The 25,751-nt window shown below is 37.9% G+C and overlaps 1 protein-coding gene and 1 long non-coding RNA gene across 3 annotated transcripts in view; one reads left to right on the plus strand and one right to left on the minus strand.

Annotated features, from left to right (window-relative positions):
• The window catches only part of DSCAM (DS cell adhesion molecule), a gene marked incomplete at its 5' end in the record, with an annotated part of 739,398 nt that overhangs the window by 434,487 nt on the left and 279,160 nt on the right, over positions 1 to 25,751 (plus strand). For both annotated transcript variants that reach the window (XM_082393800.1, XM_082393801.1), the window contains 4 exons: positions 2,487 to 2,765; positions 6,746 to 7,021; positions 13,754 to 14,050; positions 14,804 to 15,079. In XM_082393800.1, the coding sequence (XP_082249926.1) occupies positions 2,487 to 2,765; positions 6,746 to 7,021; positions 13,754 to 14,050; positions 14,804 to 15,079 (1,128 nt within the window). The remainder of the gene's footprint in view (positions 1 to 2,486; positions 2,766 to 6,745; positions 7,022 to 13,753; positions 14,051 to 14,803; positions 15,080 to 25,751) is intronic.
• The window catches only part of LOC309629636, a 127,415-nt gene that overhangs the window by 13,957 nt on the left and 87,707 nt on the right, over positions 1 to 25,751 (minus strand). The window lies entirely within an intron of this gene.

The following is a 25,751-nucleotide window of genomic DNA, read 5'->3' on the forward strand; positions in this document are numbered from 1 at the left end:
GAAGAAAACAAAAACACTAATTTGAAAAGGTATATGCACCCCTATATTCATTGCAGCATTATTTACAATCACTAAGATATGGAAGCAACCTAAGTGTACATCAGTAGATGAATGGATAAAGAAGATGTGCTATAAATATACAATGAAATATTATTTAGTCATAAAAAATGAAATCTTGCCATCTGTGAAAACGTCGATGGACATAGAGGGTATTATGCTGAGTGAAATAAGTCAGACAGAGAAAGACAAATGTTGTACTATATGGTTTCACTTATATGTGGAATCTAAAACAACAAATGAATAAACATAACAAAACAGACTCAGCAGCACAGAGAACAAATGGGTAGTTGGTGGAGGGGAGGAAGGAAGGGGAACGAAAAGAAAAAAAAGGTAACCATGTGAGACAATGAATGCTGATTAGCTTGATTTTGGTGATCATTTCACAAAATATATTTATCTGAAACCATCACATTTTACACCTTAAGTATATACATTTTTTGCCAGTTATACCTCAATAAAGCTGGAAAAACATTTGAAAAGGAGACATAACAACAAAATGTTAACTGTAAAACAATCCTGATTTGATTAGCTCAATTATAAAAACAATAATAATAATATGACTTTCTATCTCATTACGAAAAAATGAATGTGGGGTAGATGATAGATGATACCAAGAGACTGTTATTACTCTTGTGTGATACTGACATTGTGGTTATACACGAAAACTCTTATTTTCATCAGAGAAGCATTCTCGTGATAGAGTGATAGGATAACATAGGTTTTATGACTTGACTCAAGCATGTTGGCACCAAAAGCAAAGGCTATAGAGAAATAAGCAGAAGGATAGAAATATTGTGATGCCTGTTGTATCTGGGTGATGACTATATAGGACACATTATATCATTTTCTCTTGTTTTGTGTGAGTTTGCAAATTTTTGTGATAACAACTGATTTTTAAAAATGTAGATAAAAAGTTTGAAGACACAGAGATGGAAATTAAATCCAATGTTGTGTGGTTGTACTAAGTCTATGTCTGACCAAATGTCTCCATGAGAGCATGTTATCAAGCATCACTTAAATTGTCTATTTAAAATGTAAAAGAAATGCCCCATTCCTTTTTTAGTAAAATAGTTTTATTGAGATTTAATTTACCAACCATAAGCTTCACTCATTTTAAGTATACAATTCAATGATTTTAGTAAATACATAGAGTTGTAATCTAATTTTAGAACATTATTTTCTACCCAAAAAGATCCCTGCTGCCCATTTGCAGCCAATTCCAATTCCAGCTCCGGGAAACTACAAATCTACTACCTGTCTCTGCAGATTTTCATTTTCTGCATATTTCATTTAAGTCCAATCCTGCAGTATATGGCTTTGTATCTGCCTTCTTTCATTTAGCATAATCTTTCGAGGTTCTTTCATGTCGTAACACGTGTCAGTGTTTCACTCTTTTGTATTGCCGAATAGTATGTATGTATATTCACATTTTGTTTATCCATCCACTAAACAATGGTCCTTTGGATTACTTCAGCTTTTTGGCTGTTATGAATAATCCTGCTATGAACGTTTGTGAACAAGTCTTTGAGTGAACATAGGTTTTCCTTTGTCTAGGGTAGATACCTGGGAGTGGAGCTTTTGGGACCTTACAGTAAACTGAAGTTTTAACATTTTAAGTAGCTGCCAAACTGTTTTCCAAAGTGGCTGCACCATTTTACATTCCTATCAACAATGTATGAAGGTTCCAGTTTCTTCTCCACATCCTCACAAGCCCTTGCTATTGCTTGTGTGTTTTGTTGTTTTTTTTTTTAAGATGGAAGTCAGCATTTTTTTTTTTAAGATTTAATTCTTTTTTAATTAATTAATTATTTATTTATTTATGACTGTGTTGGGTCTTTGTTTCTGTGCGAGGGCTTTCTCTAGTTATGGCAAGCGGGGGCCACTCTTCATCGCGGTGCACGGGCCTCTCACTATCGCGGCCTCTCTTGTTGAGGAGCACAGCCTCCAGACGCGCAGGCTCAGTAATTGTGGCTCACGGGCCCAGTTGCTCCGTGGCATGTGGGATCTTCCCAGACCAGGGCTCGAACCCGTGTGCCCTGCCTTGGCAGGCAGATTCTCAACCACTGCGCCACCAGGGAAGCCCTTGCTTGTGTTTTTTATTATAGCCATCCTAGTGGGTATGAAGTAGTATCTCACTGTGGTTTTAATTTGTATTACCCTAGTGGCTAATGATACTTGAGCATCTTTCCATGTGCTTATCAGTCATTTGTATATCTTCTTTAGTGATATAACTGCTTCAACCTTTTGTAAATTCTGAGAAAAAGAAATTTATATGAATAGTGCTTTTTTCTGTTCATATATATATAATCTTAAAGTTCTGTATCAATAGGTGGAATGAGCCATAGAATATGAATTATACACAAGGCCCTATGATTCCGAATGACTACTTTAACTCATATCTAAGAAGCTTTTCTTTTCTTCTGCAGACCCAGCGAACTCAGCCCCGTCCATACTGGATGGGTTTGATCATCGCAAAGCCATGGCGGGGCAACGTGTGGAGTTGCCTTGCAAAGCGCTCGGCCACCCCGAGCCAGATTACCGCTGGCTGAAGGACAACATGCCCCTGGAACTTTCTGGAAGGTTCCAGAAGACCGTGACTGGGCTGCTTATTGAGAATGCACGCCCCTCAGACTCAGGCAGCTATGTGTGTGAAGTGTCCAACAGATATGGAACTGCTAAGGTGATAGGCCGCCTGTACGTGAAACGTAAGTTGGATGGTAACTTGCAGTGGTGATGGTGGAGCTCTTGTTACAAGCCGACCTCCGGGCTTTCTCTTTAGCCCCCACGAATCCTCACAGCAGCCCTGCTGAGACCCACAGTAGCCCCATTTTACAGACAAGGAAATTGAGGCTCCAACTTCTCAAGGTTACACAGCTGGAGAGTCGGGAGCCACAGAATATATTTCCAAGATAACATTACCTAGCTGTTGAATTCAGAATGGTCAGCCTGTCTGCAAGTCAGTGGAGGGAGAGGGGTAGGGTGGTGCTGTCAGCAAAAGCAGTGGTGATCAGATCAAAGCAGTTGTCCTTGGCCTGTTTCCAGATGCTGCTTTAAATTTCTAAATGGGGCTATTATCAGCTCTATAGAGGGCTGTATATAAGGTTGTAATTATCCAAATATTGGACTTGGACTCAATATTATAGATAATTTAGGCCAAGTATGGTAGATATATCTCATCTCTAACTGATTTGTAGTGACTGATGTGAGGAAGATGTTGAGAAGGATGCCAAAGGTAGACTCGGAAGAAGGAGGGGTGTGATTGCAGGGGGAAGCGCTCTAACCTAGTTGAAAAGCCTTAATTTTGCTCATGCAGAAACCAAATCACAGTGAGTTACTCAAGATCACGTGGCCAGAAATGAGTGTCAGAACTCTGGTCAAAATATATGGCTCTCAGTTGCCAGTATGCTATCATACATATCTGTATACATACAAATTTGATGAACTGAACTGAACAAACTGAATACGAGTCTGACATTGAAAAGGGAGGCATTTTCTTACCCTGGCTTTTTTCCAGCCTTCTGCCTGTTTATGGAACTGCCTCTTCAGTGTCACCCTGGGTGTAGACAGCTTTAGCACAATACCAGCCCAAGTGAGTACATTTGAAATAAATATCCCAACGACTGCCTGGAATCAGCTGTCCAGACTGAGTCCTGCAAATGTCTTTCGAACATGCTTAGGCTGCGATTAGAAAGAAAAGGAGGGTAATGTCTGCACGGTTATATTTCGATGGCTGAAGAACCTTGTAGACGAAACAATGCAGCATTGGACAGCCAATGAGAATCACTCCAATATGCAGGCTCAACCCCACCTTTCGTGGCTCCCCAGTTTCTGTTGAATAAAGTTTATATCTTAGGATAGTATGGAAAGCATCTCAAGTAAAGCTGTACGGTCATACTTCTCATAGTTTTTCTTCAAACAACCCTACTCCTGTGAAATCTGACTTCTTCCTGTTCCCGTACAAACCTGTTTCTTCCCTAATTGCAAGTCACGCTGCCCCCTCCTCATGTAATGTAAGATGGTTTTCAAATACTTGAATGTCTAAAACTTCCCATCTTTCTAAGTCTAATGCAATGCCTCATTCTCAAAACATCCCCTGTTTCCCTCCTATTTCCTGCTCAAGGCTCAGAATATTTTATTGCTTTCTCTGTAAAGGCATTTACCACTGTCGACGTTTTAAAAGTTATTTGTGGAAAAGTCTTAATTCTGACTGTGCTTGTTTTCATCTTTGTACTCTGCCACGTCTGGAAAAGTTCCAGATATGTCTGTAATGCTCCCATCCTCCCTTCTGAGTATTCCCTTTGTTTGGTCTCTCTTCTCCAGGCGGAGAGGATGCTCCTGGGTTCCAAATTCCGAAACTTCTTCTGTTCTATCTCGTCTCTTTTCTTTTGGTGCCCTCTTTTATTTTATGGCTTCAAGTTCCTCCCCTCTGAAAACAGCCCTGAATTTGCATGCTCGGCCTCAGCCTCCTTGTTGAGTGTCAGGTGAGCAGCATGTCTCCCAATTTTATATCAGATGCTTAGCTGGCACTTCCAAAGAACAGTATCCCAAACTTCTCTCCACCATCTCTCTACCATTTACCAGCCTCTTGTTATTCTAGACATCTTTCAGCCTCGAACCCTCCAAATGCAAACTTTAAGTCCTGGATCCTCTTTAAGACTTTTCTTTTATGTCCAAGTCCTGCCAAGTCCTAGAGATCGTATCTCACTGTGTTTCTCAACTGTGCTCTCCACCTCCACCCAGTCCTAGACCGAGTTTTGTTTTGTTTTTTAAATTAATTTTCATTGGAGTATAGTTGCTTTACAATGTTGTGTAAAGTGAATCAGCTATACGTATACATATAGCCCCTCATTTTTGGACTTCCTTCCCATTTAGGTCACCACAGAGCATTGAGTAGAGTTCCCTGTGCTATGCAGTAGGTTCTCATTACTAGATCGAGTTTTAATTGCACCTCAACGAGACATCTGCAATGCCCCTTTGCTGACCAGTTTCCCCACTGTCATCTGTCCAACACAATATGATCGATGGATTCTCCTAAAAATGTGTTTGTCTATAGCACTTACTTGCTAAAAATTCTAGAAAGCTTTCTTTAGCTCCCTCTGATTTAATTCCAAAATCTCGAGGTCTTTTGTGATCTTGTCCCAGACTGCCTGTGTAATTTTTCTCCCACTGTTCTCGTTCAGAGACCTTGTGTTGCATCCAAACTGATCCAAAACTCTTCCTGAGACCTGGCAGTGCCTCATGCTCTAATTCCTGCAGTTCCCACTCTTCACGAGGCCCTCTCTTCATCCCAGCTGGCCTCAGTCCTATTCATCCTTGATGTCTGAGGACATTCTATCGATCCTCTTCCACATAGTGTACATCTCTAATGGACGCTTGGGGTTACTATCTTCCTTCTTGTATTTGTCTTATCCATCTGGAAGACTGAATTCCTTAAAGAGTTCACAATGTGGTGACACAAGAAGTCAGTAATAACTGGGGTAAACAACTGGTTTTTGCCATTTACCTGTTGAATGGATTTGGTTAAATTAATTGATCTCTCTGAATAATCGTTTCTTCTTCTGTAAAATGGAGATGATAACACAAAACTTGCAGGACTGGGGGAAGACTGACTTAACTAATGTTCAAAAGATATTTGGTAGCTTTATGGCACATGCTAGTGGCACCACAAATGTTATTCATGTTTGTCTCACCTGTGAGTTTAACCCCATCCTTGGCATATAGTAGATGTTCAATAAATGCTTACGGCATTCAATTGGGTTTGCTGAATGAAAACATAGGAAGTCAAAGATGAGAGTTACCACCTTTCCAAAGAAGTTAGCCTCATTTTAAAGAAAAAAACCCTGTTTCATGGTCACGAATCCTAATATCTACCTGCTTTCTTACAGCCGTGTGTTACTGGCCCTGGTTAAGCCACATAGGGGAGGGGAGTGAGTATGGCCCAGAGCAAACCCATCTGTGCCACGCTGGGAGGCGGCAAACAGGATTTAAATATTCAAATATTTCTGTCCTTGCTGGCAACCAGCACATTGCATTTCTTACCATCAGTGCGTTAACACTCACATTTACTCAGTGAGAAAGCAATCTGAGCCACGTCAGTCTATTTGCTATACAGTGAAAGAAGCCCAGAGCAAAAAAAAAACGAATAGCAATGAGGGTGTTCCCAAACAAAATGGCACACCATGAAATAATACTGAAAGAAGAAGATATGGAGTGCATTCTTTTTTTAAGGTCCTTTTCTTTTTCTTTTTGCAATGTCATTCCCTACAAAAGCAATAGGAAGATAACAGTCTTAAGAAATTTACTTCAACAGAAAATCTGTACACATTATCACTTACGGCAATTGTACATGGTAAATTAACTGTAAAAAAAAATGTTCTTTCTAAATCCCTCTGCTGCCTTAACTCTTGGAGTATTATAGGTAGAAGGCCTACCTAGTGCTATTTACAAGTCCCAAATTAAGACTGTGTAACTTTCGTAAAACCTATTAACTTATCAGCTCAGTTTCATATCTTTGACCATTCAGTGCCCTGTATGAGGAAAAAACCCACCTTGACATACTGACAAATGGGCGAAAAGTGCTTGCGAAGATGCCTTTGCCTGTCAAAAGTCCATCCTGTTGTTGCAATGATCTCTACACGTGTGATGTTTTTTTACCTTCTTTTTTTTCTCTTCCCCAAAACTCCAGAGCCACTGAAAGCTACCATCAGCCCCAGGAAAGTTAAAGGCAGTGTGGGCAGCCAGGTTTCCTTGTCCTGCAGCGTGACAGGAAGTGAGGACCAGGAACTCTCCTGGTACCGAAACGGTGAAGTCGTCAACCCTGGAAAAAATGTGAGGATCACAGGGATCAACCACGAAAACCTTATAATGGATCACATGGTCCGAAGTGACGGGGGCGCGTACCAGTGCTTTGTGCGCAAGGACAGGCTGTCCGCTCAAGACTATGTGCAGGTGGTCCTTGAAGGTCAGTGGGCCTCGTTACAGGGTTCAGCGAAAAAAGAGCCCAAACCCAGAGCACTCGAGAGCAAGAGTGAAGGGTGAAACACTGCTCATAACTCGCAGTTTTAAGGTTTCTGTCTATCTGACCAGCTAATAATTCCACCCTAGTTTCTCAAGCTCAACTGGGCAAAGAAAAGAATAAGTTCTGGTGAAATGAGCATTGTCTATGGTAGAAGTAACATAAGTAACGTGATTTAACTTTTTAAGTAACATAAATGTTGCCCACTCATGTGTTTAAAGTTACTTGTCAAGATATAGACCTTAGAAACTTGAGATTTATGGTTTGGTTGACAATTCATTGTCCTCTAGACCAGGGTTTCTCAGGAGTGCTTGCTTTGGAAGGCAGCTTTCTGCACTGTAGGATGTTGAGCTGCCTCCCCTCACTAGATGCTAACAGCGCCTTCCTCCAGTGTGACAAACAAAAATGTCTCTAGACATTGCCAAGTGTCCCCCGGAGGGGAAAATAGCTCCCCCAGAATTGATAAGCACAACTTTGGAGGCAACGTTCAGAGCAACATTTCAATGTAGTGCTTGGTGGAGTGAAAAAATGGCTTCTGGTTTGAGGGGTTGTCTATTTGGGTCCATAGAGTCACAGATTTAGGTGAGTGGAATTTTTGAAGAATTACCTTGTGTTATCATAATAGGTTTTAGGTATGTTACGTTGTTTTCTTTTCTTAACTGCCTGCTGCCTACTTACACCTTCAAGCTTATCAATCAGCCAGGGAAAGAAGCTATCAAGGTAACAGTCAAGCGAGAGACATATGTTTATCAACAGATAATTGAACTAGCTTTTATCTGTGTATTTGCATGTCTTGTTGGAAATTGTGCCTTTTTATATAATTTAAAATTCATCTGTTATCAACTGATTAAAATAACTGCATGAGTTTCATATAGCCTAAGGGAGGAAAAAAGAAAATCCATTTATATATGAAAATAAGTTTAAATATCTCTTGATGCTAAGAGGATATGAAACAGGCTTAGAATGACATTCTTATTTTGATTCGAGCATTTCCTTGCAGACAGTGAGCATTTTAAAGCAGAGGCGAAATTAGCTGAAGGCACGGTACTCATATTAAAAGCCTGACACTGTGTTCCACATAATAATTAAGTGCAGACAGTAATCAATTTGCACAGAGCCAGTTTGCTAATGATGGTGCCCTGTAGTCCTCACATAGTCACTATTTTTAGGTTCTTTGTAGAAAAGGGAGAGATTACCTGTCTAGGGCTGGTTACCTTGGCAACCATCTCCTGTGACGAAGAAAACCTAAAGAGCATATTGATAATCCATAATGATGTCGAAGGAGGTGAGGTTATCAGAGAGTGACAGCAAGAAAGATTTCAAAGACACTCAGGTCTTACTGGGAAAATAATGTCTGCTTTCATCTCCAAAAAAGCCTGTCGCTTGAATAAAAAGAGGGGGCAGAGGAGCCCATTGAGCCTACTTACGGATTTATTTGTTGCATGTCAGTTTCCATTTGGGACAAGAAGCTTCACTTTATTTTTTCTCGTCTGAAAGATGCTAATGCTAATGTCGCCAAAGAGAGCAGAAATAGAATTACAAATGCATAGCCAGTAACTGCCTTAAAATGGTGTCTAACTAGCATCCTTGTTACGACGTAACCTCCTGTGACAGCTATGGATTAACATGGATTATAAAAACTCACAATACCGTGAACTAAGAATGGCCATTGACAGAATGTAGAATCTTGGAATATTTCCTATGAGGACAAAGAAACTGGAATGGAAGTTTAAAGAAAATGGAATCTAATAATTATAGGTTCAAGATCAGACCAGAAAATGGAATCAAAAAGAAGAATAAGAACAAGTCCTATGTCTGGAAATGATGGAGCAGCAGGTATCAGACTAACCTGCAAGAAGATGAAAATTTTGAACTTTGGGAAAAGCGAAACTGTTTGCAGACACTGGGGAAACACCCAAAAGCAGGCAGAAAGAATTTCACCCTTGCAAGAAGGGGAAAACATTAGGTGATTTCTACACTAATACCACATTTCCCCTGAGGATATTTTCCAGTGCTGGTGGGGAGGGAAGGTGGGGAACCTAGAACACAAAAAGAAATGCAAAAACTACAGTCTTAATGAGATTGAAATGAATTTTTTTAACTTATTCTTTTCAACATTTAAAAAAACTATCAATATATTTGTCTATATATATCAAAAATAGTCTTTAAAAGTTAAGGCAAAATAAAGATATTTTCAATAAACAAAAGCTTTAAGAATGTTATGCCAGAAGACCTACCTGCACACTAAGAAATGGTAAATGAAGTCATTCAGGGTGAAGAAAATGACCTAAAATGGAAACTCAGATCTATAGCATGAGAGTACGAGAAATGACAAATATGTTAGTAAACATTTAGCAAAATTGTTTTCTCTCTTTTAATTTCTTTAAACAGCAATTGACAAATTAAACAACTACACAATTACAATATTGTGTTATAGAGTTTATAACAAATAGATAGAATAACACAATGGACAGAATATAAATTAAATTCTTTGAAATCATTTCTTTCAGAGTTCCTCCATTTCACATGAAGAATGATAATTTTAACTTTTAGTAGATGTGATTAAAATTATATGTACATATACATATGTATAAATTTGCATGTACACATTAATGTTAATATGTGTATAAATATATATGAAAATGGAAAGGCAAATATGGAATGAGAGAAAATATTTAACACAGACATTTATATATAATGTATACTATATATATACATATGTCTGACAAACATTATATGTAATTTATATGAGATATCTGACATATACACATGTAAAAGTAAACTTGTACTGACTTGTATATGTGTATGTATATACCTTGTATCCAGTATATATGTATATATTATATATATACTTGTATTCAGTAGACATAAAGAACTCCTACAAATCAATAACAAAGGCAAATAGTCTAACACAAAAATGGAAAAAAGATTTGAGCAGACATTTTAAGAAAGGAAATACACAAATGGCCAATAAGGACAGGGAAACAACATCACTTCCATGGTATTTGTCAAAAAGGCAAAACTTGTATCTAATCACCAGGAAATATCAAACTGAATTTGAGTAAGTGGCTACAAAGTAACTTCAAACATGTCAAAGTCAAGAAACGCAACAGAGACTGAGGAATGTTGCATATTAAAAGAGACTGAAGACAGATTCTAGGTCCATCCACCTCACTACAAATAACTCCATTTCGTTTCTTTTTATGGCTGAGTAAGATTCCATTGTATATATGTGCCACATCTTTCTCCATTCATCTGTCGATGGGCATTCAGGTTGCTTCCATGTCCTGGCTATTGTAAATAGTGCTGCAATGAACATTGTGGTACATGTCTTTTTGAATTATGGTTTTCTCAGGGTAAGGGCAGGAATAAAGGCATAGACATAGAGAATGGACTTGAGGACATGGCGGGGAGGGGGAAGCTGGGGTGAAGTGAGAGTGGCATCGACATATATACACTACCAAATGTAAAATAGTTCGCTAATGGTAAGCAGCAGCATAGCACAGGGAGATTGACTCAGTGCTTTTCGAACACCTAGAGGGGTGGGATAGGGAGGGCAGGAGGGAGACGCAAGAGGGAGGGGATATGGGAATATATGTATGCATATGGCTGATTCACTTTGTTGTACAACAGAAACTGACATAGTATTGTGAAGCAATTATACTCCAATAAAGATCTATTAAAACAAAAAGAGAGAGAGACTAAGGAACCACCACAAATAAATGTAAGGTGTGAAACTGATAGAACTTGGGAAAATAGCTGTAAGGGACGTTATTGGTCAATCGGCAGACTTTGCATTAGATAACAGTAAGGTTCCAAAGTTACATTTCCTTATTTTGCTGACTGTCCCGCGGTTATGACAGGTTACATGAGTGTGTAAAGAGGGCACACTCAAACATGGGTTTGAAGCCAAGAACAGGCAACAGTAATGCACGGTGATAGAAATCAGAACCTGATCAGCTGTGGTGGGTGAAGATTGATTGAAAGAACCCCTAGCAACTTTGTGGGGTGATGGAAATGGTTTTTATCTTGATCGTTTTGTGGTTACGCAGGTATATATATTTAACAAAATTCATTCTGTTTGTACGCTTAAGATCTATACATTTAACTGTAAGTAAATTTTATCTAAAAAATAAAAGTGTAACTGAAGAAAACTTTCCTAAATAGATTAAAAAAAAAGACTTGAGATTTCAGTGCTTAGTGTAAAAATCAGTGAAAAGAAATTCACAGCTAAACACATCCTGACAAATACGTTGAATTGTAAGGTCAAATAAAATAACCTGAACATTCCCAAGCACCAGCGACTGGTTACGTACGAAGAGTAAGGATCAGCATCACATGTAACTTCTCTGTAAATTAAATGTAGAGCATGTTGAAGTCACGTCTGCAGTGTTCTACGGGCAAAAGCGCAGGTTCTTTATTTTAATATTATGAAGTTACTTTTGTCATCTTTGATAGTAAAAGAAAGATGCTTGCAATCCAAGGACCTTGAAATATGCTACTTATGAATGCATCTGGGGAAAAAAAAAAAAATACTTGAAGGCCTTCTCCAGCCTCAAAACATTGAGTTGGAATGAAGAAGTTAAGATTCAGGAATTTGCAAATGAAAAGATGGTAGAAGGCTCTAGGGAAGCAACCCAGCTCAGGCCACAGAAATAGGCTTCAGGGTTTTGTGGTGATGAATAACTCTTTCTTCAGGGATATTTGAAAATGTTAACACTTACCCTTCTGTGATGGAATTGCAAGATAGCTTCAGTTTTATTTCCAGTTTTTCTTTTGTTTATATATACTTTCAAATTTTTCAACAATGAATACATATAATTATTATAATTAAAATTAAAAACTAAAAAAAAAAACCTGTTAATCATTATCTTTCACTATGGTTAAACCCTTGAAATTAGCACCCCAAAAAATTTTTTTTGGTATCTCCTCCAGCAAGGTTTATTACCAGACTCAGAAATCCTGTTGCATGTGACCACAATTATGTCAAAATGACCTATCTACGCCTAGAAAAAAAAAGTGTCACAATGTTGATTTATAGTGCCTGCGGCTGGTAGACCCACTGGTAACTTTTCCTTTTGACTTTCATACATTTTTCTCTCTTTCTTTTCTTTAAAGGAAGCCTATATATATATATATATATATATATATATATATATATATATATATATATATATATATATATATATATAAAGAAACATGTATTTGTGATTACTACCATATAACATGAGGGAGATAGTCAATATACGTGATAGAAAAATAATGGAATATGAAAATTTGATCTTTGTCAAAAATAGTGGAAATTGCTGTGGAAACTTTCCTTAAGCTTAAGCTCCTTGTTTGTCTGGGACAGTCTTGAGTTGTGCCTGTTCTCCTGGTATCTGTTTTATTCTCAAAAGTATTCCAGGTTAGATGATAAATTAATGGCCACCCTACTTAAGATACTTATGGAATCTAAAATATGACATAAATGAACTTATCTGTGAAACAGAAACAGACTCACAGATGTAGAGAACAGACTTGTGGTTGCCAAGGGGGAGGGGGGTAGGGGAGGATGTAGTGGGAGTTTGGGGTCAGCAGATGCCAAATATAGAGAATGGATAAACAATACGGTCCTACTATAGAGCACAGGGAACTATATTCAGTATCTTACGATAAACCATAATGGAAAAGAATATGAAAATGAACCTATATATGTGTATAACTGAATCACTTCGCCTACAGCAGAAATTAACTAAATTAATTAATTAATTAAATTAATTAATTATAAATCAACTATACTTCAATAAAATAAATTTTAAAAAAAGAAAGAAAAGATACTTATGGAGATATTTAATAATACTGAAAGTGTCAAATTTATTTAGCTTCTACCATTATCAAGGCCTTCATGAAAATTCACATGCAGTTATTTGTCATTCAAACTATAAAACATGATTTCTTACGAGAAAATTATAAAGATGAGATAATCAATCTCTTAGTTCCTTTTTCCTCTGAACAATTCCCCAGTTGAGGGACTTCCCTGGTGGTCCAGTGGTAAAGAATCCGCCTTCTAATGCAGGGGGACGTGGGTTCGATCCCTAGTAGGGGAACTAAGATCCCACATGCCATGGGGCAACTAAGCTCGCGTGCCACAACTACTGAGCCCACACGCCACAACTAGAGAGAAGCCCGCACACCGCAGTGAAAGATCCCACATGCCGCAACTAAGACCCAAAGCAGCCAAAAAATAAATAAGTTTAAAAAAATAAATAAAAAACGATTCCCCAGTTGAGCAATCCCTAATTAACTTGGGGGAAGTAGAAAGCTAAAGCGACCATTGGAAGTCTGTGGATTTCCTCTATGTTTATAACTTTGGGTGGGGATATACCAGTTTTGAATTATAAACTTCTTGGGAGATGACATTTTTTACCATGAACATCTGAGTTGCATTATCATTCTTCTTGTTACGACTTCATCAAGAAATATATAAGAAAATTATTAAAGCTTGCTAATGCTGTGTTTACTTACTTGGAAAATGAAATTTTGTCCTGATTGGAACTTAGCTTTATCAATAAAACCAGACTTTTGAGTCGTGTCTGAGAAGCACTACATCCACATCCTAATCATTAAATAGAAGTACTCGGAAGTTGTTTAATTATTTGTATGTGCCACTTCCTTCCGTGATTTGTCTTCCTGCAGATGGAACTCCCAAAATTATTTCTGCCTTTAGTGAAAAAGTGGTGAGTCCAGCAGAGCCTGTCTCCCTCATGTGCAACGTGAAGGGAACACCGTTGCCCACGATCACGTGGACCCTGGACGATGACCCCATCCTCAAGGGCGGCAGTCACCGCATCAGCCAGATGATCACGTCCGAGGGCAACGTGGTCAGCTACCTGAACATCTCCAGCTCTCAGGTCCGCGACGGGGGAGTCTACCGCTGCACTGCCAACAACTCGGCGGGAGTCGTCCTGTACCAGGCTCGAATAAACGTAAGAGGTGCTTGTCAAATCAGCTCCTCAAAAAACACACATAACTCATTGTAGTGGAGAAGAAGGTTTCTGCATGCACCGAGAGCCGAGTCTTGGAATGCCAAAAACGGATTAACTGTCGCTTCCCATGTCCTACCCTCTGCTTCCTACTCAGGAATGGCAGTGACTGGGTTACTGTTGGAGATGGCGTTTTGGTTTCTTTAGTCAGCGTGTTCTCTTGTTTTACTCTTAGACTTGTCCACTGGAGCTTTCCTTTCCTGGTTTATGCTGTGCATGCTCTTTCCTTCCTCCTCTTCCGTTCTGCTGTGTCCATGGTAACCCTTCACGTACCTGGTATTTAACTGACATTCACAGTGCAACATGGCATAACCTCCATCTTCATAACCTAGTGTACAGAGAGGGTTAAACAACTGAATGGCTACCAGAGTTTTCACCAAAAGAGCGTGACTGTTCAGTGCAGCTAGTTACCTTTTATTGATTAAATTGCCTTTTGTCCTATAATTCAAAACGTCTTAACAGAAGTAGTTGATAATTAAAGTATTTAACACTCACTCAATTCATTCGAAAGTAACAAAATTAAAAGGAAAAAAAAAAACCTTCTTGGTAGGAAATGCCAAATGCAGAAAAAAATGTGCTTAACTGAAACAGATGTCCTTACATGAAACTAATCTACATTTTTAACTCAAGGAAAAGTGTACCCATTTCCACACAGAAGATGTACCCTTAAATTATTTTCAAGAGTTTCTCTGTGTCTCTCCAGGGCCTGCAAGCATTCGACCGATGAAAAATATCACAGCAATAGCAGGACGGGACACATACATTCACTGTCGTGTCATTGGCTATCCATATTACTCCATCAAATGGTACAAGAACTCTAATCTGCTTCCTTTTAACCACCGCCAAGTGGCATTTGAGAACAATGGCACGCTAAAGCTCTCGGATGTGCAAAAGGAAGTTGACGAGGGGGAGTACACCTGCAACGTGCTGGTTCAACCCCAGCTCTCCACCAGCCAGAGCGTCCACGTGACGGTCAAAGGTAAGGCTGTCCCTCGGTCCCCACACAGCTCACCATTACTAAGCTCAGCTGTTTCACCAGACCAACCGTTAGGAGTGGGGTAATCTCAAAATCTGCATATTCAGAATAGGACAGTTACAAAGACTGAAGAATGATAAAGTGCATTAGATGTTCTAATCTCTTTACCACTGCATCTTCACCAGACTGATGGTTGATATAGTCTTCCTTTCACATGAATTTTTGGCTTGGTTTTCCAGGGGATTTGTGTTTTTATAAAATCATAGAAAAAAGAAACATATCATTGACTTGGTTATCTAGTTGTCTGACAGATTGTTTTAAAACACATAGCTTTGTTTTCCTAAAGCCTCCTGAAAGTGAGTTCTTTTAGAAGCCAACTAGAAGAGATTTTCTGTAATGGATGAGGACTTGAAACAAAACAGATGAGCAGGTCAAAGCAACAACATAGGAATGCTATGTTTAAAGGACCCCACAGAAAATTTTCCTGCCTTTTCAATTATTCTTTACATCATGACATCATGACGTGGACTGTCATGGACTCTATAACCACTAGGATGAATTTTGGAGATCATGCAACTCAACCCCAGTCTCCTTGTCGGTAAAGACCTATAAAGTGACAGGACTCTCCCAGGGACATATAGCTTTGTAGTGCGGCAGACCCTTAGGGGAACCCATTTCTTCCATTTCCCAATCCAGTTTCCTCAAGTGAACATAAAATGAAAATTTTCAGTTATGTAAATAATTGCAGGAAACAGGTCATGGAAATAGCTCTAATGCACCATGAAGTAAAACCAAAAATATGTGGAAACGGCCTCCTGCTCTGCTAAGCTGCCTGCCTGAGCTACACGGTTATCTCCCTAGGTACCAATAATTGTCTTTTAATGTCCTGGTTACAAAGCTGCATAGGTTTTCCGTGGTCTTCCCCAACCATCTTTTCTCACAAATCCTGTTTACCTGTTTAGGGACACCTATAAATACACACACACACACACACACACACACATGCACACACGCACAATGTATTGGATTATGTAGTATATGTTAGGTAACATGTATTATGTATTACATATTACATACACCTGCACATAACTTTGAATTTTTTTAATAACCACATATCTTAAGAATTTTCTCAAATCATTAGAAATTCTTAGTAAGCCAGATTGGTCATAGCTGCGTAAAACTTCATTTTGTGATTGTACTTATTTCTTTAACTATGATGGATGGAATATCTACTCTATGCCCGGTAGGTCAATACCTCAGAAAATAAGTTCAGTTGTACAGTTGTTGGCTGTTAATACTACAGTATATCCCACCTTACTTTTATTGAAGTTTATCTTTTTGGGTAGACAAATGAAACTGCAGATACTGCAGGCTGAGTGGATAGGGTTAAGCCTGCTTAAACCTGTGTAGGGCTTCCTAGGTGAAAAATAATAAATTCTGGACTCCTATATGTCAACCTAGGGCATACTTTTTGGAGGGAGTCATATTCACGTGCATTGCACTCTAGCAAAGATATTTAGAGTAATTGGATTTAAGATACCACTTGCATTTCTTGCTTAAAATGACATCTAACTGTCAACATATAGTAACAGTTATACACCATTAACGATTTTAGCCTTTCCTCAGATGTCAGTATAAAGTCGTAACCATATTAACTTCTGAGCATTTAAATTTGAATTTTAAATGTTAAAATTTTAAAATGTTTTGAAATGAAATATGTAAGTTAAATCACACTCCAGTGGTCAGGTTTGTAGCCCATCAAAGCTTTTACAAAATTAATAACCTTTACTATTTTCAGTTATGATGAGGATTATGATAAGGGAGAGAGAAGACATCAACTGAATTACAGGAAAAGACTGAAATTTTTGGCTCTCCCTGTGGAGCAGGATTGGAAGACAGTCTTCCTTATTTTATTTATATATATACAGCTCCATTACCTTTGCAGTTAGACTACACAGTGAATACTGTATTCAGATCATTTTAGAAGAGCAAATATGATACCTCAAATGTTGGCTTCATTTGGAAGTGGGCCCACTTGTTTCCATTAATAATGCTGCAAACTGTAAAACCAAGCCATTTTTATCTTGTTTCCAGGAGGTTTTTCTTTAACACTAGAGTGGTGTGTGTGTGTGTGTGTGTGTGTGTGTAGATGACATTTGGAAACAATACTGTTTTTTTTCAGTCTGTCTTTTTTGCTTCTTTTTTCCCCCTTCACTTATTTTGTATCATATGACTTGGGAAATTAAAAAAAACTCAAAGATTGATATAAATAACATTTTGATCGTTAGTTATGCCTGAAACTTGAGAAGTTCTGAAATATATTAACGAGAAGCGCAATTTTGCTGCCTTCAAACATGTAGGGAGAAATGAAAGTCAAAATCCCTTTTTTCACTTCATTTCAGTTTAACAAGCAGCATTACATTTAACACAGTTCAAAGCTCTTCCTGCCTCATTTTAGGTGCCACATTGAACTTGAACAGTGCCCAGTTGAGTGTTCCAATTGCTGGGGACCAACACTGCCAGGAAAGTTAATTGGCTGCTAGATAAAAATGTCACCTTCTCTTTGTATTTATGTAAAACTTTGTCGTTTACAAAACACTTTCATAATTGTAATCTTAATTAATACTCACAGTGACTCTGTAATGTAGATAAAGCATCACCAGAGAAACAGAATAAGAGAGAGCAGGAGACCTGCTCAGGGTTGTCCAGTAATATATCCAGGACTCAAATACACATCTTTGATTTCCAGTACCACCCCATAGTGTGTTTTTGAAAAGTAATTCACATTGAAATGGGAAGCCAGGATAGAAGTGAGGAGAAATTAACTCAGAGTACCTGGGAAGAAAGCTGTTTAAAAAATCAAGAAAGGAGATTATCTTAGAAGTAAGGGCATGAGCTATTGAGTGCCTAATGTAAGAGAGAGGGAGAATTAGTTAAATTGAAAAGAGGAAAAGGAAGGAATGGATTTGGTGAGTGAGCATGGGTAAGAACCAAAGAGGACTCCAGAAGTTCTAGTCTAGATGATGGAAAGTCCAAGAGTGGGAACCTAAAATATTCATGGCTTGGGAAAATCTTATGAATGGTAGGCTTAGTATCATGTGTCTGTGGACCACCATTCTGGATTCAGACCAGGGGAACTTTGATATAGGGATTTGGGGAGTGGGCTGAAAATAGTAGAGAGCAATGGTTGAAATTGTAACTTGGCAAGTGTGTCTAAGAAGCATCAAGCTTTGGAATTGTATTTTATGAGTTTTTTAATGTTTGCCAGCTTGTTGTATTTTTTAGATTCCACGTATAAGTGGTATCATAAGTATTTGTCTTTCTCTGTCTGACTTACTTCACTTAGCATAATGCCATCCAAGTCTATCCATGCTGCTGCAAATGGCAAAGTGTCATTCTTTTTTACGGCTGAGTAGTATTCCATTGTGTATATATATGTATATATATCACATCTGCCTTATCCATTCATCTGTTGATGGACACTTAGGTTGCTTCCTTGTCTTGACAATTGTAAATAACACTGTGAGCATTGGGGTGCATATATCTGTTTGAATTAGTGTTTTTGTTATTTTCAGATATATACCCAGGAGTGGAATTGCTGGGTCATATGGTGGTTCTATTTTTAGTTTTTTGAGAAAAAACTACAATAAACTAGTGAGTAAAATAAAAAAGAAGCAGACTCACAGATATAGAGAACAAACTAGTGTTTACCAGTGGGGAGAGGGGAGGGGAGAGGGGCGATATAGGAGTAGGGGATTTTTTAAAAAGATTATTATGGGATTATATGAAATCATGTGTGTGAAACTTCTGAAAATTATAAAGCACTATAAAATTTAAAGACTCTTTTATTCAATAAAAAGTTTAAAAAATTAATATTTGTCAATAATGAGATGAGATGGTGATGCTAGAAAGGAAATAAAAGCAGTCACAAAATTCACCCTTTCATATTTCATTTCATTTTCTATATGTAGCCCTTCCTAGTTCTAATTCGAGACAGATTTTTATCGTGTCCTGCTTCAAACTGATGGAAGAGTTAGGTGTCGTTGACAGCATTTCTGACTCATGGTCGTGACCCTTTGTGTTCTGCAGCCTAACTGACACGCTCTTCTGCACCATCTGGCAGAAAGGTCCTGCTCCCACTGCAGCTTTTGATCATAGGGTGCATCTCACCTCGTCTGTCATCCTGGCGGTCTCACAGAGCTACTGTTGGTGCAGTTGGGGAAATGAACACCCTGTTAAAAATGGCGCTGAGAATGCGTCTGCTCTCCTCCACCTCTCAGTGAGTGGCCAGGAATGTAGTCTTCTAATGACATCGTTCTTCAAGGGCTCCTGACAGCTAATGTCACTTGGCCCAGGCAGAGCTGCAGCTCTGTGCATGGAAACAACCTTGGCAGTGTCACCCACTCCCACTTTGTGACTGACGTTTGCTCATTTGCCCTTCCAGCCAGAGCACCATTAACCTCCACCAGGTTCCAAACCCAACTCTGTCAGGGATGAAGAGTCTTCTTCTCTTTATCACTTTCACTTTCTTCCACTCTCCTCTCTCCGCTACTGGAGTCATTTATAATACTGTTCATAGAAAACAACATTTCGAGGTTATTTTTCTCTTTTAGGTGCCTCATTAAAGTTGAGCAATGTTTAATTTAAGGTCCTATTTGCTAGGGTCTTGTGTGACCATAAATTTTAGTCATTTGCAAGACTCTTATATTGATTTTCAACAACTACTTAGAGAGTGTACAGTTTCTATTGTGAGTAATATGGGAGAAAATAAATCTGGTGGGGGAACATAAAGGCAATACATTAAATGTGTAACACTTTCGTGGTAATTTATAACTTCAAATGGGAATTTAAGTTCTCTTTGTTAATGTAATATTCTAATGTGGCAAAAGAAGGCTGATTATGTGGGGAATTTTCACCGTCCCTCCTTTGTAAACTACCAAAGACGCACTCAGGTTTAAATGTGCTTAAATGGCTGTAGTTTCTCACCTGAGGAGATGTGCTCTCACACTTCCACAGAAGAGAAGTTCTCTACTTTGGTTAGGATGTCAAAACTGAGCTCCAAACTCAGCTGGGGCACCTGCCTTCAAACAAATTTGTCCTGGAGATAGGTTGCTTTGTAATTTTTCTTCCAATCTGGAAAATGAAGCTGGTACCTTTCTTTTTTTTTAACCTGTTTCTTGTTACATTTTAATTATTTATTTATTTTAAAAATTAATTTCTATTGGAGTATAGTTGCTTTACAGTGTTGTGTTAGTTTCTGCTGTACAGCGAAGTGAATCAGCTATGCATATACATATATTTTTTGGATTTCCTTCCCATTTAGGTCACCACAGTACATTGAGTAGAGTTGCTCATTAGTTATCTATTTTATACATAGTATCAGTAGTGTATATATGTCAATCCCAAACTCCCAATTCCTCCCACCACCCCCCTTCCCCATTAGTATGCATACATTTGTTCTCTATGTCTGTGTCTTTATTTCTGTTTTGCAAATAAGAGAGGGTGTGGAGAAAAGGGAATCCTCATGCACTGTTGGTGGGAACGTAAATTGATACGGCCACTATGGAGAACAGTATGGAGGTTCCTTAAAAAGCTAAAAGTAGAACTACCATATGACCCAGCAATCCCACTACTGGTACCTTTCTTTAAGGAAACACTATATTAATTTTTTTTTTTTTTTACAAATAACATCTCAAATTGGTTTCCTCTAAGTAGACAAAAAGAAAAAGAACATGTATTTGATTTGCTGTGAAGTCAAAGAATGCAAATTTTTATTCAGTTAAAATTAAAATTGTGGGAGAAATAAGGTTTTGCAATACTTGTTATGCATGTTAGACACAGGGACTTCAAGAAGGAAAGAATTAAGTAGAGATGAGAAAGGCAGAAAACATGACAAGAAGATTACTCACACTTTCACTGTCTGACCCATAGTCAATCTCTCTGGAAATACACACACTTGTATGTGCACACAAACACACGCAGGGAAAAAAAACCTTTGGTAGTGCTTAAGTGATAATGCCCTGATAATATTTGAATCAGAAAAATTTAAACTCATTAAATATGGACTAGTACAAACACAAGTAATTGTCAAAATACATAAGTTCAACAGAATTAGTAGTTTATGCACATGCAATATATAACAGATATTTATGTTATTACATTTATTTATAAATATAAAGATATTACATTCACACATAAAGTATTCATATGTGTTAAAATCATGTGTAAATATTTATGTGTATTATATTCAAATGTAGATGGACTTAAGTATATATAAGATATGCCTACATATGTGTAAATAGATGATACAAGGATAGAACCTTAGGGATATAAATAAACTTGGGGTTCATCTAGACCAGCATCCCATGTGATACTCAACCTGCCCTTCGACTGTACTCAGATTTTTCCGGACTGTCTGCACGGGGTCTCTGCAGTGCCCCCAGTGAGCTCTAAGCCCTTTCTGATTCTGCTTGGCCATGATGATCAGACATTTCTTCCTCCTGTTGAATATAAATCTGTCTTCTCGAATTCTTCCTCTTCTTTCTGGTCCCATTGTTTCCTCTGGGGCAGCTCAGAGGAACTCTCCCCCTTCCCCATGGAAACTACCCAGTGCGGGCAACGATGAGCCACTGCCTTCCTGACTCACCATCTTTAACATCCTCGTTCGTTCAACTGTGTTGTGTACAACAAAGCTCAGAAACTGGTTTCCTCTGTAAGGACACATGGATGTGTCCATCTACTCTCAGAGGAACACAGCCTTCTAGGAATTGTCTAATGTCTGAAAGAGGGAAAAGAGAATATCACCTCGATCCTGAAGATAAGACTTCTTTGTTGTAACCTGAGTCCCCACTGTTGAGACATTCCTTTGGGCTCAAGAACAAAAACCCAGGTGCTGATTGGTCAGATGGGAACTTTCTTCTGTTTTGTCAATATTTGGTTTATACCACACCTTTATCATCAGTTCATACAAATTCCCTATTTTGTTTTATCTTTTTTTTAAACCATTCACCAATTCTGGTATTGTTCTTCCCTATTTCCATGCCACATATTTATGTTTACTTAATATATTTATCTTTTTAAAAACTTTTTATTTTATATTGGAGTATAGCTGATTAACAATGTTGTGATAATTTCAGGTGCACAGCAAAGAGACTCATCCATACATATACATGTATCCATTCTCCCCCAGACTCCCCTCCCATCCAGGCTGCCACATAACATTGAGCAGAGTTCCCTGTGCTGTACAGTAGGTCCTTGTTGGTTATCCATTTTAAATACAGCAGTACATGTCGATCCCAAACTCCTTAACTATCCCTTCCCCCTATCCTTCCCCCCAGTAACCATAAGTTTGCTCTCTAAGTCTGTGTTTCTGTTTTGTAAATAAGTTCATTTGTATCATTTCTTTGTAGATTCCGCATATAAGGGATATCATACAGTATTTCTCTTTCTCTGTATGACTTACTTCACTCAGTATGACAATCTCTGGGTCTACCCATGTTGCTGCAAATGGCATTATTTCATTCTTTTTAATGGCTGAGTAATATTCCATTGTATATACGTACCACATCTTCTTTATCCATTCCTCTGTTGATGGACATTTAGGTTGCTTCCGTGTCTTGGCTATCGTAAACTCAAGAGCTTTTGCACAGCAAAGGAAACCATAAACAAAACGAGAACAGATTGGGAGAAAATATTTGCAAATGATGTGACCGACAAGGGATTAATCTCCAAAATTTACAAACAACTCATGAGGCTTAATGTCATCCAAACAAACAATCCAGTCAAAAAATGGGCAGAAGACCTAAATAGACACTTCTCCAAAGAAGACATACAGATGGCCAAGAGGCACATGGAAAGATGTTCAACATCGCTAATTATTAGAGAAATGCAAATCAAAACTACAATGAGATGTCACCTCACACCAGTCAAAATGGCTATTATCAAAAAATCCACAAACAATAAATGCTGGAGAGGGTGTGGAGAGAAGGGAACCCTCATGCACTGTTGGTGGGAATTAAATTGGGACAGCTACTATGGAGAACAGTATGGAGGTTCCTTAAAAAACTAAAATTAGAGCTACCATATGACCCTGCAATCCCACTCCTGGGCATATGTCTGGAGAAAAACATAGTCCAAAAGGATACATGCACCACAATGTTCGTTGCAGCACTGTTTACAATAGCCAGGACATGGAAGCAACCTAAATGTCCATGGACAGAAGAATGGATATAGAAGATGTGGTGCATATATTTATCTTAAATATGCTTTCTATGACCTTATTAAGATAAAGATAAGATAAAACCATAGAAGTAAACACTTAGGTTGTCTCCTAGATCTTTGACTCTATATATGATGCTACAACGAATATCCTTGTAGATGTGCCTATATGTAATACTAAGTATAGGATAGGAAATAGAATTGTTACATCATAGAATTTAATTTCACTAATGACTGAATAGCACTCTCCAAAATTCCTATACTAGTTTATGCCGCCACCAGCCATGTGTAGAAGGTCACAGTTCCCTATATCTTTGCCAATAATTAGTATTATCTGCCCTTCTAATTTTTGCAATATAATGGATGGAATGTTTATTTTAATTTCTTCCATCACTACTGAGGTTGAGCATCTCTTTATATTCTTTTTAGGTATTTGGGTGTCCCATCTATGAATTTCCTTTACCCATTTTGCCATCAGTCTTCCTGCTATTTCTTCCTGCTTTGCTATAGTTCTTTAAAGTAAATATGAATCTCTTGTTACTTATAAATAGTTGTGAATATATTTTCCAAGATCTCTTGACTCTTTATCTTTGATTATCTTCATTGGGGTCTGGTTTAAGAAGTCTCTGGGCTCATGGAAGATCCATGCCTACATTTTTTTTTTCTATATTTGCTCTGTGTTTACATTCCACTGTCCACATTTAGGTCTTCAGTCCACATTGAGGATTGGAGATATAGTAGAAATGGGTGTCCAATTTTTTCTTTATTGATTGAGTCAGTATTCCTAATATCATTTATTAAATGACCCATGCTTTCCACTCTTCTCCGTATATCAAGATATCATGGTGGTGTGGTCAGAGGTCATTTTCATTCTGTGAAATGTATTGAAACTTTCTTTATGGATGTTTCATATATTTTAATAAATGTCTGTTTTTTCATATATTGGGCATAAGTTTGTATGTGTTAGATTAAATTTAATAATTGTGTTATATCTCATCTCTAGCTTTGCCAATTTTTTTATTCCTTTCATTGACCAGTGATCAAAGTGGGCGTTAATATTACCAAATATAATTGATTTATCTGTCTTCTGCTACAATCTCTGGTAATTTTTTGTCTTGTAATATCTATTATATGATTGAAAATTACTCTTCTTGCCTTCTTTGTGCCTGGTAGATCTTTTCCCATTTCTTCAACTCCTGCTTTTATGTAGCTTTTTATTCTGTGATGTTGCTTGAGCCCAATTTTTAATCCAGTGTGTGTGTGTGTGTGTGTGTGTGTGTGTGACTTTTGATGCATGTTTAACACATATGTTTATTTGAATTGATTTTATATCAAAAGTTGTTTTAGTCAGATTATTTTATATTTTCCGTTTACTCTCTACTTCCTGTTCTCTCTCTTAACTTGACACTGAACAGAATCACTGAAGTATTGATAATTAGGTTTATAAAAAGATCTGTTGATACTAAGTGCTCATAAATATGCTGCAATCATATCTCCAAGCACATAAACGTCCTTGTACTAACTATTCAATTCAGTGAAAGAATTTGTTAATTTCTTCAAGAAAGAGCCAGTTGCATATGATGTGTATTAATCTGGGTGTGACAATAAAATACCTTGGTTTTGCGGACCTGAATCTTCCAAGTTGTCCACAAGTGATAAAAATACTTGGAAGATTTCACTCTGTACCTTTCTTTCAAAGAATCAGAACATGTCTACGCTGAAAGCCATCTTGTCTGAGTCTCATCAAGAGGAATTAGAGACCCCGAAAATTGAGGAGACTCATGCAGGGACACACAGTTGGCTGAAAGCATAGAGAGGGGTCTGTATAATTAGTTTTGCATAGATCTATGCTGATGTGAATATTGGGTGGATGGAATATAGAGGGACATATCTTTCATTGGTCTATATTCATGCATTTAACAATATCCCTCCTTCATTATATCACTAATTCAATGCCTGAAATTTGCCAAAATAACTTCACTGACTTACAGCTTTGTTGAAATATCATAGTTACCTTTTTATATCCTTGTCTTCTCTATGACGTATTTCATAAAAAAGAATACAGCCACCTGAAGTCAGTTACAGTTAATAACCAAGCTTTTAAAGAAGGATGACCTTTTCTAAGTCAAGGTCATGAAAAATATTTCTCAAGTAAATACCTCGCTATTACTAGCAATTCTTGTAAAGAAGCTAATTGGGAAAAGAAGATAAGCTTTAAAACGAATGCCAGCGATTTTGTGAATTTTGGCTGTCCTTGTCATTTCGCCTGGCTGTCATCACCTCTAGTTTGAGTCCCATGGCTTTGCCTGCACTAATAGTCCATAGAAATAAAAATAAAATAAGTGCAACCCATCTGGAAGAGTCTTTTCTCCACCTGGGTTGGTACAACACGAGAGCTATGTTTCATTTTCTTGATGCCATTATGATTCAAATGGCTTTTCTTTAAATATTAGAGATG

The sequence above is a fragment of the Balaenoptera borealis genome (assembly GCF_965194805.1).
Source record: "Balaenoptera borealis genome assembly, chromosome: 5".
Classification (NCBI taxonomy): domain Eukaryota; kingdom Metazoa; phylum Chordata; class Mammalia; order Artiodactyla; family Balaenopteridae; genus Balaenoptera; species Balaenoptera borealis.